Source organism: Bos taurus, chromosome 13, assembly GCF_002263795.3.
Source record: "Bos taurus isolate L1 Dominette 01449 registration number 42190680 breed Hereford chromosome 13, ARS-UCD2.0, whole genome shotgun sequence".
Classification (NCBI taxonomy): Eukaryota; Metazoa; Chordata; class Mammalia; order Artiodactyla; family Bovidae; genus Bos; species Bos taurus.
Genome location: NC_037340.1, coordinates 42,159,810 through 42,174,725, shown reverse-complemented (window position 1 = coordinate 42,174,725; position 14,916 = coordinate 42,159,810). Strand labels below are relative to the sequence as shown.

Below are 14,916 nucleotides of genomic sequence, written 5' to 3'. Positions count from 1 at the left end.
GCCGGGGAGAGCCGGCGATTTTCCGGCCAATTTTTATAGTCTCAAGACAAAGAAGCTCAGTTGGTAAAGAATCCGCCTGCAATGCAGGAGACCCCAGTTCGATTCCTGGGTTGGGAAGATCCCCTGGAGAAGGGATAGGCTCCCCGCTCCAGTTTTCTTGGGGTTCCCTGGTGGCTCAGCTGGTAAAGAATCAGCCTGCCATGCAGGAGACCTGGGTTAGATCCCTGGGTTAGGAAGATCCCCAGGAGAAGGGAAAGGCTACCCACTCCAGTATTCTGGCCTGGAGAATTCTGTGGACTGTATAGTCCATGGGATAACAAAGAGTTGGACACGACTGAGCAACTTGCACTTTCACTTTCAACACAAAATTCCTGCTGGAAGCCTGGCATTAGGTGACTGGGTATGGCACTATAGCATGAGCAGAGGGTGGGCATTTTCGCCTAATTTGGGGTCAGGCTGATGATGATTGGGGAGGGGAGGGGCTTTTGGCAATGGTCACCAAGGGTCTCAGTCAGTTCCCGACATGACCTTGTTTCTGGACTCCATGTCTGTGCCCTGGTGCAAGGCCTTGCACCTGTGGCCTTGGGGTAGGGCTCCACAAACTTCCAGGGCTCCCCAGGCCAAGTCCAGGAAGAGGGAAGAGGCTGGGAAGGCTGAGTACCTGCTGGGGTCACAGCTGCTGTGTCACAGCCCTGTGTTCAGAACACAGGGACGGAACCCCGGGCTCCCCAGCACATGGAATTGGAAGCTGGGCAGGCAAGTTTGGCTGTCAGAGCCTTTCACCCCAATTGATTCTCCAGGAAGAGCTTTCTGGAGCTCTGGTCCCGGCATGAATCAGTCCAAGGCCAGGTAGCAAGGCCCACCCTGTGCCTGCATCTGCCCCACCTCTGGGATCTGCCAGGCACTGACGGAGCCCACGAGGCCCTCCTTTGCTGTCCCCACTCCTTGTGCTGCAGCTCAGAACCTGAGTCTCACTGCTGGTGACCAGGATGTCCGGACCAGGCCTTGCTCCTCAGGGACTCTGCCCCGTGATGAGGGAGAGGCATGGATGGCAGAGAACCGCTTGTCAGAGCCCAGCTGGGCTGAGGTCTCCACGATGCTGCCCACACACTGCCTCGTTCATCTTATCACCACCCTCCAGGCAAATGCCTGTGATTCTCATCCTGTGGTTGTAGAGACAGAAGCTGACAGAAAGTAGAAATGTGTCCCTGGAACTGCAAGTAAGAACTGGAAACCAGACCCCAGCTCAGAGCCGACCGCCCTGAGGGCCTCCCCGGTGGTCCTGGGCATGGCCCATCAGTGAATCCATGGAGGATGAAAAGGGGCACCTGTGTCTTTAGATGGATTGAGGCCTCACCTATTTGGTGGTAACATTTGTATTTTTGCCACTTGCAGATTCTGTTGTAGGGCTTCTTTTTAACTTAAATTTGATGGAAACCTAAAGAGGATTCCTGAAGTGAGCAAAACTCAAAGTCACTGAAGAAAGAAATGAGGGGCCTCCAGGTAGGAGGAGAGGTGGGGCGGGGTGCGGTGGAGGGTTGCAGGGGCGCAGACCCAGCTCTGCCCCAGCTGATTCCCCTGGCCAACAAAGGTCACGCAGCTCCATTCTGAGGTATCTCTGCCTGTTCTTTTTTCTGCCATCGGGGACTTCAAACACGTCCTTGTTTCCCAGCTCCTGGGAAGTCTGGGAGATCTCTGGCTATTTGGATGGGGCCCCAAGAGGAGTGTCAAGCAGGAGGTGTTCTGGAGACCCAGTGTGTGATCCCAGCAAGGAGACTCGAGATGGGAAAGGGAGCGGCCAGTTAGGCTAGGCCACGAGGACAGGGCACCAGGCCTTCTTGGAAGGAAGGTGTGGAGTTATGAGGTGGGTGGCAGGGAATGGCGGGGGCGGGGGGGTGTGCTTGGGAGGAATGTCCTTTGTCCTGTGTAGAGATGACTGACTGCTCACCCCAGATCTCCAGAGAAGGGCTAGGGGTTGGTCCTGGCCCTGCTCTCACTCTCTGACCCTTAAAATCAATGCCTCTGAGATAGGAGGGTAGGCTTCATGGGTTCAGTCTCACTGCAGGGACCACTTCCAGGGGGCTCCCTGTGAGACCCCTGGGGGAGCTGGGTGCCAGCAGCATGAACATGGGCACGACAGAAGCCCTGAGTCTCCTGGGAAACGGGGCCACCTGGTGCCCATGATCCTGCCTGGGGAGACAGAGTTCTTCCACAGGGCATCAGGGCAGCTTTGTAAAAGCGGGGACATCCCATCCAGACAAGAAGGATGTGTAGGCATCTTGAGAGAAAAGGCAGTCAGTCCAGTCCAGGTGCAGGCGGGGCCGGGTGCAGAGCTGTGACCGGAGACCGATGGACCCCACCAGGACAGCACACCGTCTAGGTTTCCCAGGCCCCAGCCCTGTCTGTGCCTACATCTCGGGTCCTCGCAGTCTAAGGTCCACATTCACCCTCTTTTTCTGGGTTCTGGTCTTCATGGTGCCTGTAGCTCTCAGTCTATGAAGGGGGCCTCCCCCAGACCACTATGGATCCAGGGGCTCTGCACCGCTTGTCAGGTCCAGTCGTGTCCACATGCCGTGACCCGGGCCAGCTGTGGCCAACCCAACCTGTTCTCCCCTGGACTGCATGGTGAGGACGCATGCTGGGCATGGGGATCCAAGCCGTGTGAAAGTGAGACTGTCTGTGGACACCTGCTCCGAATGCACATGGCTGCTTGCCTTCAGGACGTGACAAGACAGACTCCTGTTTTTCAGGCTTCTCCAATGACAAACTCTGAGTGGCAGCTGTGGGCATTCCTGGACTCTTTACCTGTCCAGGTATATCAGGACTCTATTCATACATGTCTCCACAGGCTCTTCCCCCTCAAATCCACTGAGATGTTGCTAAAATTGCAGCCAAATCCATCCCAACTGCATTCCTGAACACTCATTCTTGGGCGAAAAAGCACACTGACATTCCCTTCGCGGTTTCAGTGAACTTACAGCCATCCGAGAAAAGGGACAGCCTGTTGTGGAGTTTTTGATTTCACGACTTTGTGAAAGTATGATTGAGAGACAGAAGCCACACACATCCAATGTCTACACTTAAGAGTTTGGAGTTTGGGATCCGTGTGAGAAAGCTTGCACGTTCCAGGCCACAAACAGGTGACCGGCTCCCAAAGTGCCCTCCTGTACCTTCATTTTTTAAATGTTGTTCATTTCTGGTATGGAAAGCACTCCACCTCTACCCTCTCAGCCCAGATGCACGTCCATGGCAGTGTCTGCAGGCCCTAAGTTGGACAGCACAGGTCCAGAAATTATCCATCTTGTAACTGAGACGCGTGTCCTCTGACAGCCTCCCCAACTCCCCTCCTTCTGGCCCTGGGAACCCCCGCTTCACTTTCCACCTCTGTGAGTCTGCCTACTTTGGCTTCCTCACGAAAGTATAAGGATGCCTCGTGTTGCCCTCTGTCTGCCTTCTGTCACCATAATTTCCTCTTGGTCCATCCATCTTGGTGCAACTTCCCTCGGTTTTGAGGTTGAAAGACAGTCCAGCGACATGACCTCTTGGGAGTTTTCCCCGCAGATCTGGTTGCTTCTCATACTTGATCACATGGCCCCACTTCACTGTTGCAAATACTAAATGGCAAAAAGACATCTTCCGGCTAGGACTGAGTGCTGTGCTTGGAGATCAGGGCACAGTGACCACAGAATCTGCTTGAAAAGTAAAATCACAGGGAATTTCCTGCTGGCTCACTGGTTAGGACTCTGTGCTTTCATTGCCAAGGGCTCAGATTCTATCATTGGTCAGGGAACTAATATCCTGAAAGCCATGCAGCTGGCAAAAAGTAAAAAGAATAATCACAAGGACTCTCTTTCTTTGAAGAGGCTGGGGTGCTCACCTGTACAGAAACTAGGCAACAACATCTCAGGGTGGGGGGCATGAGCTGTAAGCAGTCTTGTGAATGTGGACACCCTGAGGAGAGAGAGGCGTTGGGTGGAGTTCAGAGCCCCCACCCCCTGCAAAGACCCCAACTCTTCCTCTCTTCACTCAGGCACCATCACCAAAAGCTGGGCTTCTGGAAACCCACTTTTTTCTCTGTCCCCAGGCATGGTATTCTGACTCTTCCCTTATCAGTGTAGCCCCCAGAAACCAGTCTCACGTCTGAAGCTCCAGCCCCCACAAGTGCCTGACTGCTCAATGTGACTTTGCCCCGTCTACTCCCAGTAGACTCTGAACTGGGCCACCCAGAGTGAGGTCCAGAGACAAAGTCGGCACCGTCCCTGGGAGCCGGCTAAGATGCACCTTCTCTGGGCCTGCCCAGACCTGCAGGGTCATGATCCCAGGGATAGGCAAGGCCCAGGGTCCAGGGAGTCCACAGGCCTCCATGGGTGCTGGGCCCCTCTGAAGTTCTCAAGTAGCTGTGGACAGAGCCTAAATGTCTGTTGTGGGAGCACAGGGCCAAAGTCTTGTCTGGAAAGAGTGCTGTGTCATGGTCTCAGGGCTGCTTTGTGCCCCAGCTGGAGTCAGTGAGGGTCTCTTCTGTGAAACGCCCCCTCCCTGCTCACAGGGAGTTGTGTGCCACTGAGCTGAGGTCTGGCTTCCCTGGTGTCTCAGCTAGTAAGGAATCCACCTGTAGAGATTCAAGGGATTAGATCTGACGACAGAGGTTCATAGCATTGTACAGGAGGCAGTGATCAAAACTATCCCTAAGAAGAAGAAATGCAAAAAGGCAAAATAGTTGTCTGAGAAGGCCTTACAAATAGCTGAGAAAAGAAGAGAAGTGAAAGGCAAAGGAGAAAAGGAAAGATATGCCCATTTGAATGCAGAGTTCCAAAGAATAGCAAGGAGAGATAAGAAAGCCTTCTAAGAGATCAGTGCAAAGAAACAGAGAAAAACAATAGAATGGGAAAGACTAGAGAGCTCTTCAAGAAAATTAGAGATACCAAGGGAAAATTTCATGCAAAGATGGGTACAATAAAGGACAGAAATGGTATGGACCTAACAGAAGCAGAAGATATTAAGAAGAGGTGGCAACAATACACAGAAGAACTATACAAAAAGATCTTCATGGCCCAGAAAACCATGATGGTGTGGTCACTCACCTAAAGCCAAACACCCTGGAATGCGAAGTCAAGTGGGCTTTAGGAAGCATCACTATCAACAAAGCTAGTGGAGATGATGAAATTCCAGTTGAGCTATTTCAAATCCTAAAAGATGATGCTGTTAAAGTGGTGCATTCAATATGCCAGCAAATTTGGAGAACTCAGCAGCGGCCACAGGACTGGAAAAGGTCAGTTTTTACTCTAATCCCAAAGAAATGCAATGCCAAAGAATGCTTAAACTACCACACAATTGCACTCATCTCACACACTAGCAAAGTAATGCTCAAAATTCTCCAAGCTAGGCTTCAACAGTACGTGAAATGAGAACTTCCAGATGTTCAAGCTGGTATTAGAAAAGGCAGAGGAACCAGAGATCAAATTGCTAGCATCCATTGGATCATAGAAAAAGCAAGAAAGTTCCAGGAAAACATCTACTTCTGGTTCACTGACTACACCAAAGTCTTGGACTGTGTGGGTCACAACAAACTGTGGAAAATTCTTCAAGAGATGGGAATACCAGACCACCTTACCTGTCTCCTGAGAAATCTATATGCAGGTCAAGAAACAACAGTTAGACTGGACATGGAACAATGGACTAGTTCCAAACTGGGAAAGAAGTATGTCAAGGCTGTATATTGTCTCCCTGCTTATTTAACTTCTATTCAGAGTACATCATTCGCTGGATGAAGCACCAACTGGAATCAAGATTGCCATGAGAAATATCATTAACCTCAGATATGCAGATGACACCACCCTTATGGCAGAAAGTGAAGAACTACAGAGCCTCTTGATGAAAGAGGAGAGTGAAAAAGATGGCTTAAAACTCAACATTCAAAAAATGAAGATCATGGCATCTGGTCCCATCACTCCATGGCAAATAGATGGGGAAACAATGGAGACGGTGACAAACTTTATATTTGGGGGCTCCAAAATCACTGCAGCCATGAAATTAAAAGAGGTTTGCTCCTTGGAAGAAAAGCTATGACCAACCTAGACAGCATATTAAAAAGCAGAGACATTACTTTTTCAACAAAAGTCCATCTAGTCAAAGCTATGGTTTTTCCAGTAGTCATGTATGGATGTAAGAGTTGGACTAAAAAGAAAGCTGAGCACAGAAGAATTGATGCTTTTGAACTGTGGTGTTGGAGAAGACTCTTGAGAGTCCCTTGGACTGCAAGGAGATCCAACCAGTCCATCCTAAAGGAAATCAGTCCTGAATATTTACTGGAAGGAGTGATGCTGAAGCTGAAACTCCAATACTTTGGCAATCTGATGCGAAGAACTGCCTCTTTGGGAAAAAAAAATCCTGATGCTGGGAAAGATTGAAGGCAGGAGGAGAAGGGGACAACAGAGGATGAGATGGTTGGATGGCATCACGGACTCGATGGACAAGAATTTGAGTTCGCTCCTGGACTTGGTAATGGACAGGGGAGCCTCTCGTGCTGCAGCCCGTGGGGTGGCAAAGAGTCAGTCGATAGGATTTAACTTAACTGAGCTGTGACCGCGAGGCCCCCAGAGGGCGCCATCCCCCATGACACAGCTCAGCTCTTGAGCACATGGGCTTCACGCTCTCTGCTTCCCCTTCACCCCTCCCCTTCCTCTGGTGACAGCCCCTGGACAAAGGGGACAGTGACAGAGGGGACAGCGAGGGCCCGCTGAGTGTCGTGGCCACCCCACCTGGGACACCTCTGAGGGAGGGTGTGTCTGTCAGCTGGCCAGGCCTCAGGCTGAGAACCCAGGAGCTGAGGGGTCATGTCAAAGGAGACTCAGGGATTCTGAGGGAAGCTCCTGGGTCCAGGACCTGCAAACCCTGCTCCCACCCGACCCCAGCACCCGCCCAGGGGCCTGGGAGCCCATGTTCCAGAACTCGAGGGCACTGGGGGCCACGGGGATGGGGGCACATCTACACCTGAAAGACCCCAGCCCTCTGCTGCTTTCTCGGTGGGGACACACTTCACCCCTAGGTGGGCCGCCTCTGTCACCCACAGAGCTGACTCCGGGCCACTCATCCTCTTAGGTTCTGTCCCTCCTTGTCTCTCCAACCCTCACCAACTGCTGTGCCCCTTGACCTCCTTCCACTCACACTCCTTGCAACTGTGCCCTTGATTCAGCATCCAAGTCTGGGGCACTCCATAAGTCTCTGATCCCCCTGAGATGCTGAGGGGGGCAGGTGGCTGGGCTTCCTCCATGGTTGGTCCTTCCCAACCCACCCTGCCTGGGTCTTGCTCTCTCTCCTGGACAGGAGGCAGTGTTATCAGCTCGGGATGGAGGAGGCAGTGTCACGAGAGGGAAGGAACAGGGTGTCAGACCAGAGGGGCGGACCATGGGAGGAGTATGTCCTGGAGCAGATAGACTGGGCCCACGCCCAGGGAGGCTGGGTGGGAGCCGGAGACGGGAAGGGTGAAGCCTTGGTGCCTGGGGGCAGCAGCCATGATGGGCCGACAGTGGAGGTGCAGGTGGGCTCAGCCCTGGACCCTGCTCCTGCTTTTCCCCTGACAGACGTGCCTGCTCAGTCCTATTCTGGGAGACCAGTTGCTGGCTCCACAGCACCAGCAGCTTTTCTCAGCTCTGAGCGTCCCAGGGGCCCTGGGTTTAGAGGAAATGCACCTGCTGCTCCAAAGGTCCAGAGACCCTGGGCAGCTGCATGTTTTTAAGAGGCTCCAGGAGACACTGCGGCTTGTGGTGGGTGGGCCCATCTGAGTGGAGGCTAGAGCCCCTCCTACATTCCCCCATCCCATAGCTTCCCAGATCAGTGGATGTGTGTGAGCAAGCCCCTGGGCATGTGCTGAGGGGCCCAAGACCCTGTATGGTCCACCCTGCACTGAGGGTTGCCTGTCCAGCCATGCCAATGTCCCTCTAAGGATCACGCTCATCTCATGAGGCCGGGAGACAGCTCAGATGCACCTGTGCTCCTAGGTTGTGCCACCGGCAGCTGGCTCACATGTCTGAGCGGGAGACACACATCCCCCGGGCTCAGCCAGTTGCCCTGCTGGGAGGACGACCCCAACTGCCCAGCCCCCACCCTCTGGAACCAGGCTGCACAAGGCTGCTTGCAATGCTGACATTTAATGACCAGTTCTACGGGGTGACATGGACAGGGAGGCGTGTCCGTATGGCCTGGGTGTGACACCCAGAAAGGTGCTCATCCAGAGAACCGAACCAGAGCCTCTTGGACACTGAAGGGACACGACAGGGTGGCAGGGGTGCCCCCCGGGCTGAGGTGTGGTCTCACTCAGCGGAGCCCTCCAAGCAGGTGTCGTTCAGGAGTTGGAACTCTGTCTTCCAGGGTTCAGTGTCTACAGTGAAGAAGCAGGTGATGGTCTGTGGGAACAAGCACAGGGACAGAGTAGAGGGGAAGGGACTTGGGACGCTGGTGTCTCCAGCTCTAAAGCTGGCATCCAGCAAACCCTACCTTCTTGGGTAGGCAGGTCACTCTGCCCTGTCAGGCCTGTGATCTCCAGAGACTCCTCCCCTGACACCAGGATGTCCCGTATGACCCATGCCCCCAGTGTCCCAGCAGGGCCTCTGACCTGTCTGTCTTATCCAGGGGCGGAGTTCACCCCCTTGTCACCTGGATCAGGAGCAGCAGGGTAGGGCCTGGGGGGGAGGGCATGGGGGCTCAGCCTCCATCCGTCCAGCTCTAGGCAGGAGGACCACTCGGCCACGGACATGCTGCCACTCTCTCACACACTCTTTCTCCCTAAGGCGGGGCGGGGCGGTGGGTGACAACCAGGAAGGGGACATCTCACCTTCTACCCAGGGGCCTGGACCACGTGGTCAGGAACAGTCTAACTCTAGGGGGACCTGGGATGCAGCAGCAGAAATGGGACCAGTGAGTAGACAGGCCAGGGGCATACAAGTCACCAGTGACCCCTGGGCTGGCCTGCCTGGCTGGCCTCCATGCTGCAGACGACCCCTCGGTGGACTTTGCAAAGGCGTCGTCATCACTCCCCACACCGCCTGCCCTGATGCAGTGTCCACGGCCCTGTAACCTGAGGGTGGCTGGTGTGTGTCTTACATTGTTCACGTCTGGAGTTGCTTGAAAAGGACAGTTGTCGATGTCTTCGTCAAATTTCCCGCACCTGGTTCGGGCGAACTGCAGCTCCATGGAGAACACCAGGCCTTTTTCTTCTTTCTGTTCAGACTGTGAAGTGAATGCTTTCTCTTCCCATATGCACATATCCACACACACAGGCACACACACTCCTGCACACACAGGCACACACACATCCATGTTCACACATCCACACATAGACACATACATATCCATACACACAGACACACACACCCACACATACATACACACACACACACACACAGACACACATACACACACTCACACATACAAACACACAGATACACACATGCACATACACACACACATACACGCACATATCAACACACACAGACGCAAGGACATAAGCACACAGGCACATTCACAGGGCTGGGACAATGACTTTAAGAAGCACCCTCCCTCTCACACAGTGCACTGTCTTCTTCTCCACTGCCTGGACTTCAGGCCTCGTAGCGCCCCCTTACTCTAGCCCTGCCTTTATTCCCAATACCCAGAGTCAGTCTTGCACTCCAGGCCAGAGACTGCAGGCAGAGACCCAGGGAGGGCAGGAGAGCCAGGTGGGACCCACTCCTGTCCCTGGAGGGAAGCTGGAGCCGCGTGGAGAGCACTCTGCCTTCCTTCTGTCACTCAATCCAGAGGTGCAGAGGGGGTGTCGCCCCAGCATGTCTCCTCTCCCCCAGGCACTCACGCAAAGCACAGGTACACATCCACACATGGCCACACACAGGACCGCAGAATGCTCTCGGCCTTTCTGTCTGCAGTGCGTGTGAAAATCGCACCCCTGGTCATGTTCTGCAGATTCCATTGCCATGAGAACATTTTAGGATTCAGAACATGGTCTGGGGAGAGTGTAAATCTTGCTCGATCCACGGAGGAGAAGGAGCCCAGAGCACATGGGGTCAGAGGAGAGGCCCTGAACACCCAGAGGCTCCTCAGGACACGAGGCCTCCAGCGGCTTTCCCTGCTCTCTCTCTCTCTCTGTTTTCCCTAAAGAAGCCTAGTTTAATGTGATTTCCATTATGTCAATTCTAAATCTCTAATCCAGGGTTTTCTGTCTGGCTCTTTTTTTTTTTAAATAAATAGTTTCATCCCCTCATAGTTTATATTTTGCTTATTCTTCATAAAACAAGGTGAAAAATGACAAAACTGAAAACACACCTCCCAGAGTTTAAAAAATTCCCATTATTATTTTTTTAATAAAAACTGAAACTAACCCAATAGGCTATATTTCCCTCTGTTTTATGGTTGTCAAATGATGATTGAGATCCCTTGCTGACACCACCTCCCGACCCTAGTAACAGCTGGTGAGGCCAGCAGTGGGGAAAATATGGTACCTACCAACTCCAGCCACGACCGCAGTACACGCACCACTTTGTAGGCATTCATGTCCTGGCTCCTCAGGTTGTACACGTGTAAGGCATACTCCACGACGGCAGGAAGGTAAAGCTCCAAGATATTTGTGTTTTCACTATTCTTGTCCCCTTTGCGACGCCAGCCATGAGTCACCAGGAGCCGGGGACCCAAGAGAAGCAGGAGCAGAGTCCAGGGCTGAGCCCACCTGCACCTCCGCTGTCGGCCCATCATGGCTGCTGCCCCCAGGCACCAAGGCTTCACCCTTCCCGTCTCCGGCTCCCACCTGGCCTCCCTGGGCGTGGGTCCAGTCTATCTGCTCCAGGACATACTCCTCCCCTGGTCCGCCCCTCTGGTCTGACACCCTGTTCCTTCCCTCTCATGACCCTGCCTCCTCCATCCCGAGCTGATAACATTGCCTCCTGTCCAGGAGAGAGAGTGAGACCCAGGCAGGGTGGGTTGGGAAGGACCAACCGTGGAGGAAGCCCAGCCACACGCCCCCTCTCGGCATCTCAGGGGGATCAGAGGCTTATGGGGTACCCCAGACTTGGATGCCGAATCAAGGGCACAGTTGCAAGGAGTGTGAGTGGAAGGAGGTCCCGGGATGCAGCAGTTGGTGAGGGTTGGAGAGACAAGGAGGGACGGAACCTAAGAGGATGAGTGGCCCGGAGTCAGCTCTGTGGGTGACAGAGGCGGCCCACCTAGGGGTGAAGGGTGTCCCCACCGAGAAAGCAGCAGAGGGCTGGGGTCTTTCAGGTGCAGATGTGCCCCCATCCCCGTGGCCCCCAGTGCCCTCGAGTTCTGGAACATGGGCTCCCAGGCCCCTGGGCGGGTGCCGGGGTCAGGTGGGAGCAGGGTTTGCAGGTCCTGGACCCAGGAGCTTCCCTCAGAATCCCTGAGTCTCCCTTGACATGACCCCTCAGCTCCTGGGTTCTCAGCCTGAGGCCTGGCCAGCTGACAGACACACCCTCCCTCAGAGGTGTCCCAGGTGGGGTGGCCATGACACTCAGCGGGCCCTTGCTGTCCCCTTTGTCCAGGGGCTGTCACCAGAGGAAGGGGAGGGGTGAAGGGGAAGCAGAGAGCGTGAAGCCCATGTGCTCAGGAGCTGAGCTGTGTCCTGGGGGATGGCGCCCTCTGGGGGCCTCGTGGCCACAGCTCAGGGACACACAACTCCCTGTGAGCAGCGAGGGGCCATTTCACAGAAGAGAACCTCACTGCCTCCAGCAGGGGCACAGAGCAGCCCTGGGACCACGACACAGCACACTCTTTCCAGACAAGACTTCAGGCCTGTGCCTCTGCAACAGACATATAGGCTCCGTCCACAGCTACTTGAGAACTTCAGAGGGGCCCAGCACTCATGGAGGCCTGTGGACGCCCTGGACCCTGGGCCTTGTCCATCCCCGGGATCCTTACCCTGCAGGTCCGGGCAGGCCCAGAGAAGGTGCATCTTAGCTGGCTCCCAGGGGATGGTGCCGACCTGACTGGGTAGCCCAGTTCAGAGTCCCCCAGGAGTGGTCAGGGCAGAGTCACATTGAGCAGTCAGGCACTTATGTGGGCTGGGGGCTGCGGGCTTGAGACTGGTTTCTGGGGGCATCACTGATCAGGGAGGGGTCAAACTACCATGCCTGGGGACAGAGAAAAAAGTGGGTTTCCAGAAGCTCGGCCTCCGCAGGTAGGTGGTGCCTGTGTGGGGAGAGGTGGGGCTTTGATCCTGCCAGCCTGTCCCCTTCCTGCCCCTGGCACAGACAGTCTCAGAGCTGGTGTCTTCCTAAAACTCAAAACTCATTCTCATATTTAGTCAATGCCTGAGAATTGAAAATTTTCTAATTACAGCTATTACAAGGAATCTTAGGGTGAAAATTTTTTCTATACATTTTTTATTGAATTATAGTTGATTTATTATTAGTGGTGGGACAGGACTGAGCAACTAACACACGCACACAGAGGTGTATATACATTGTTGCTATTGTTGTTGTTCAGTCACTAAGTCATGTCCAACTCTTTGCAACCCCATGGAGTGCAACCAGCCAGGCTTACCTGTCCTTCACATTTGTTCAAACTCATGTCCAGTGAGGTGGTGATGCCATCCAATCATTTTATCCTCTGTTGCCCCCTTCTCGTCCTGCCTTCAATCTTCCCCAGCATCAGGGTCTTTTCCAATGAGTTGGCTCTTCGCATCAGGTGGCCAAAGTATTGGAGCTTCAGCTTCAGCATCAGTCCTTCCAATGAATATTCAGGGTTGATTTCCTTTAGGATTGGCTGGTTTGATCTCCTTACTGTCCAAGGGACTCTCAAGATTCTTCTCCAAAACCACAGTTCGAAAGCATCAGTTCTTTGGTGCTCAGCCTTCTTTATGATCCAACTCTCACATCTGTACACGACTACTGAAAAAAACCATAGCTTTGTCCATATGGAACATTTGTCAGCAAAGCAATATCTCTGCTTTTTAGTATGCTGTCTGGATTTGTCAAAGCTCTCCTTCCAAGAAGCAAGCATCTTTTAATTTCACGGATGTGGTCATTGTCTGTAATGATTTTGGAGCCCACGAAAATAAAATCGGACACTGTTTCCACTTTTTACCCATCTATTTGCCAGAAAGTGATGGGACTAGATGCCATGATCTCAGTTTTTTGAATGTTGAATTTTAAGCCAGCTTTTTCACTCTCCTCTTTCACCCTCATCAAGAGTACTCCACTCAAAGTTATTACAAGAAAACAAATGTATTTCCCTGTGTTATGCAATGCATCTTTGTTGCTTATCTATTGTATACTGTGTACTTCGTCTGTCTTAATCCCTTACCTCCAATTTGCCCCTCCTCCTTCTTCTCTGTACTGGTAACCACTAGTTTCTTCCTGTATCAATGAATCTGCTTCTGTTTTTCATACAGATTTGTTTGAATTAATATTGGGGGTTCCGCATGTAGGCTGACACAGAGCATGTTTCTTTCTCTCTCACTTATATCTCTCAGCGTAATATTCTCTATATCCATTGACATTGCTGCATTAGAAGAACGGGGCCCTTTTTTATGGCTGAGAAGTATTCCATGTGTATTCATACCACATTATCTTTATCCTTTGGAGCATTAGAGCTGGTGATGGATGAGGTCTCTTTTGCCCATCCCAAGGCTCAGTTGCTATGGCGGCCACAGCACTCCATCCTGTCATGAGCTGGACCAGTGCCGTGGACTTTCTTCAAGGTGCCGTTTGACTAGTGATGGAAGTGGGAAATTGGTCCACAGGAAGATGCTTCTATGGATTTCTACACTTAGTGGGGACAAGTCTGCGTGCGTGTCCTAATGTGAGCAGGAACCTGGCTTGGCTACCCCCATGGTTCTGAGGTCCAGAAGGGACAGTGGCAGCAGCTCCCTCATGTGGGGAGCCCACTCTGTGTGGGGCTACTGGGGGTGCCAGTCTTGTCCCCAGGGAGTGAGGGGAGGGCATTGGGGTGACCCAGGTGGACAGGCTGGAGGAGGAGGGATCCGTCCTTCACTTTCATCCAGGGCTCCTGGCAATCCCCTGCCCGAGTCTTGTGCCCCACCCTCTCTTGTTAGCCTTCCCCCCAGATGACACTCAGGGGTCCTTGATAATTATGGGGCTGAAATCACTCCTGGGGTCTTCACATGGCTGTCCTGATGAGCCCATGGGAGTGTCACGGACCTGGATGTGGCTTCTTCACATCCCTCGTCACCCCTTTGTCAGAGCTCTGTAACTGGTAGCACTTGTACCTGGCTGTGTTCATGATAAAATGACCAGGCACTGATAATGTGGTGTCTTTGGATCCCCTAGCTCCCTCCTCTGTCACTGACTCCCCTGGAATTTGATTCCCAGTCCAATGCCCAGTTTTGCCAACCCCTCTCCCCCTTCGAGGCTGCGACCACGGGCGCCCTTCCCTGGCCTGTGGCCGACGACCGCTGTCATCACCTCCTTCCTTCCTCGTGTCTCTGTCATGAGGCCAGTCTGCCTGCAGCAGGGGAGGAGCACCAAGGAAATAGAAGCCCAGGGAAGCCTGTTCCCTACAGAGACAAAGCCCCCACATTCCAGGCCAGTGATTCTCAAGCAGGCCTTTTAGAATCCTTCCCAGCCATTGCAGACCACCTTCTGTAACCCACAAGCTGACTCTGGGCCACTCATCCTCTTTGGCTCTGTCTGTCCTGGTCTCTCCGACCCTCACCTGCTGCTGTGTCCCAGAACCCTTCAGCATCCAAGTCTGGGGTACCCCATAAGCCTCTGACCCCTGTGAAATGCCAAGGTGGGCGTGTGGCTGGAGTTTAGCAGCAGTGGACCCTCCTCCACGGTTGGTCCTTCCCAACCCACCCTGCCTGGGTCTCCCTCTCTCTCCTGGACAGGAGGCAATGTTATCAGCTTGAGATGGAGGAGGCAGGGTCACGAGAGGGAAGGGACAGGGTATCAG

At 53.3% G+C, this 14,916-nt stretch overlaps 1 protein-coding gene across 3 annotated transcripts; it reads right to left on the bottom strand.

The window, feature by feature from the left end:
- Window positions 1-8,128: 8,128 nt before the first annotated feature.
- LOC505033 (cystatin-9-like) lies at window positions 8,129-10,824 on the bottom strand. 3 transcript variants are annotated; one of them, NM_001428344.1, is made up of 4 exons: window positions 10,495-10,824; window positions 9,100-9,225; window positions 8,831-8,885; window positions 8,129-8,402 (listed from the first exon to the last, which is right to left on the bottom strand). In NM_001428344.1, the coding sequence occupies exons 1-3, from the start codon at window positions 10,738-10,740 to the stop codon at window positions 8,859-8,861; spliced, it is 399 nt and encodes a 132-aa protein (NP_001415273.1). In that variant the 5' UTR covers window positions 10,741-10,824; the 3' UTR covers window positions 8,129-8,402; window positions 8,831-8,858. The 3 variants fall into 3 exon arrangements, with proteins under 3 accessions (NP_001415273.1, NP_001039372.2, NP_001415274.1); NM_001045907.3 differs by lacking the exon at window positions 8,831-8,885; NM_001428345.1 differs by lacking the exon at window positions 8,831-8,885 and having other exon boundaries at window positions 8,129-8,377.
- Between the last annotated feature and the right edge of the window lie 4,092 nt (window positions 10,825-14,916).

What these genes read in the sequence shown, in the direction of transcription:
- LOC505033 (NM_001045907.3), bottom strand. Translation starts at nt 10,740, where the DNA reads ATGATGGGCCGACAGCGGAGGTGCAGGTGGGCTCAGCCCTGGACTCTG. An exon ending in TGCGGTCGTGGCTGGAGTTG is followed by an intron (nt 9,226 to 10,494) that starts GTAGGTACCATA and finishes TTCACTTCACAG; the next exon opens with TCTGAACAGAAAGAAGAAAA. An exon ending in CAACTCCAGACGTGAACAAT is followed by an intron (nt 8,403 to 9,099) that starts GTAAGACACACA and finishes TTGTTCCCACAG; the next exon opens with ACCATCACCTGCTTCTTCAC.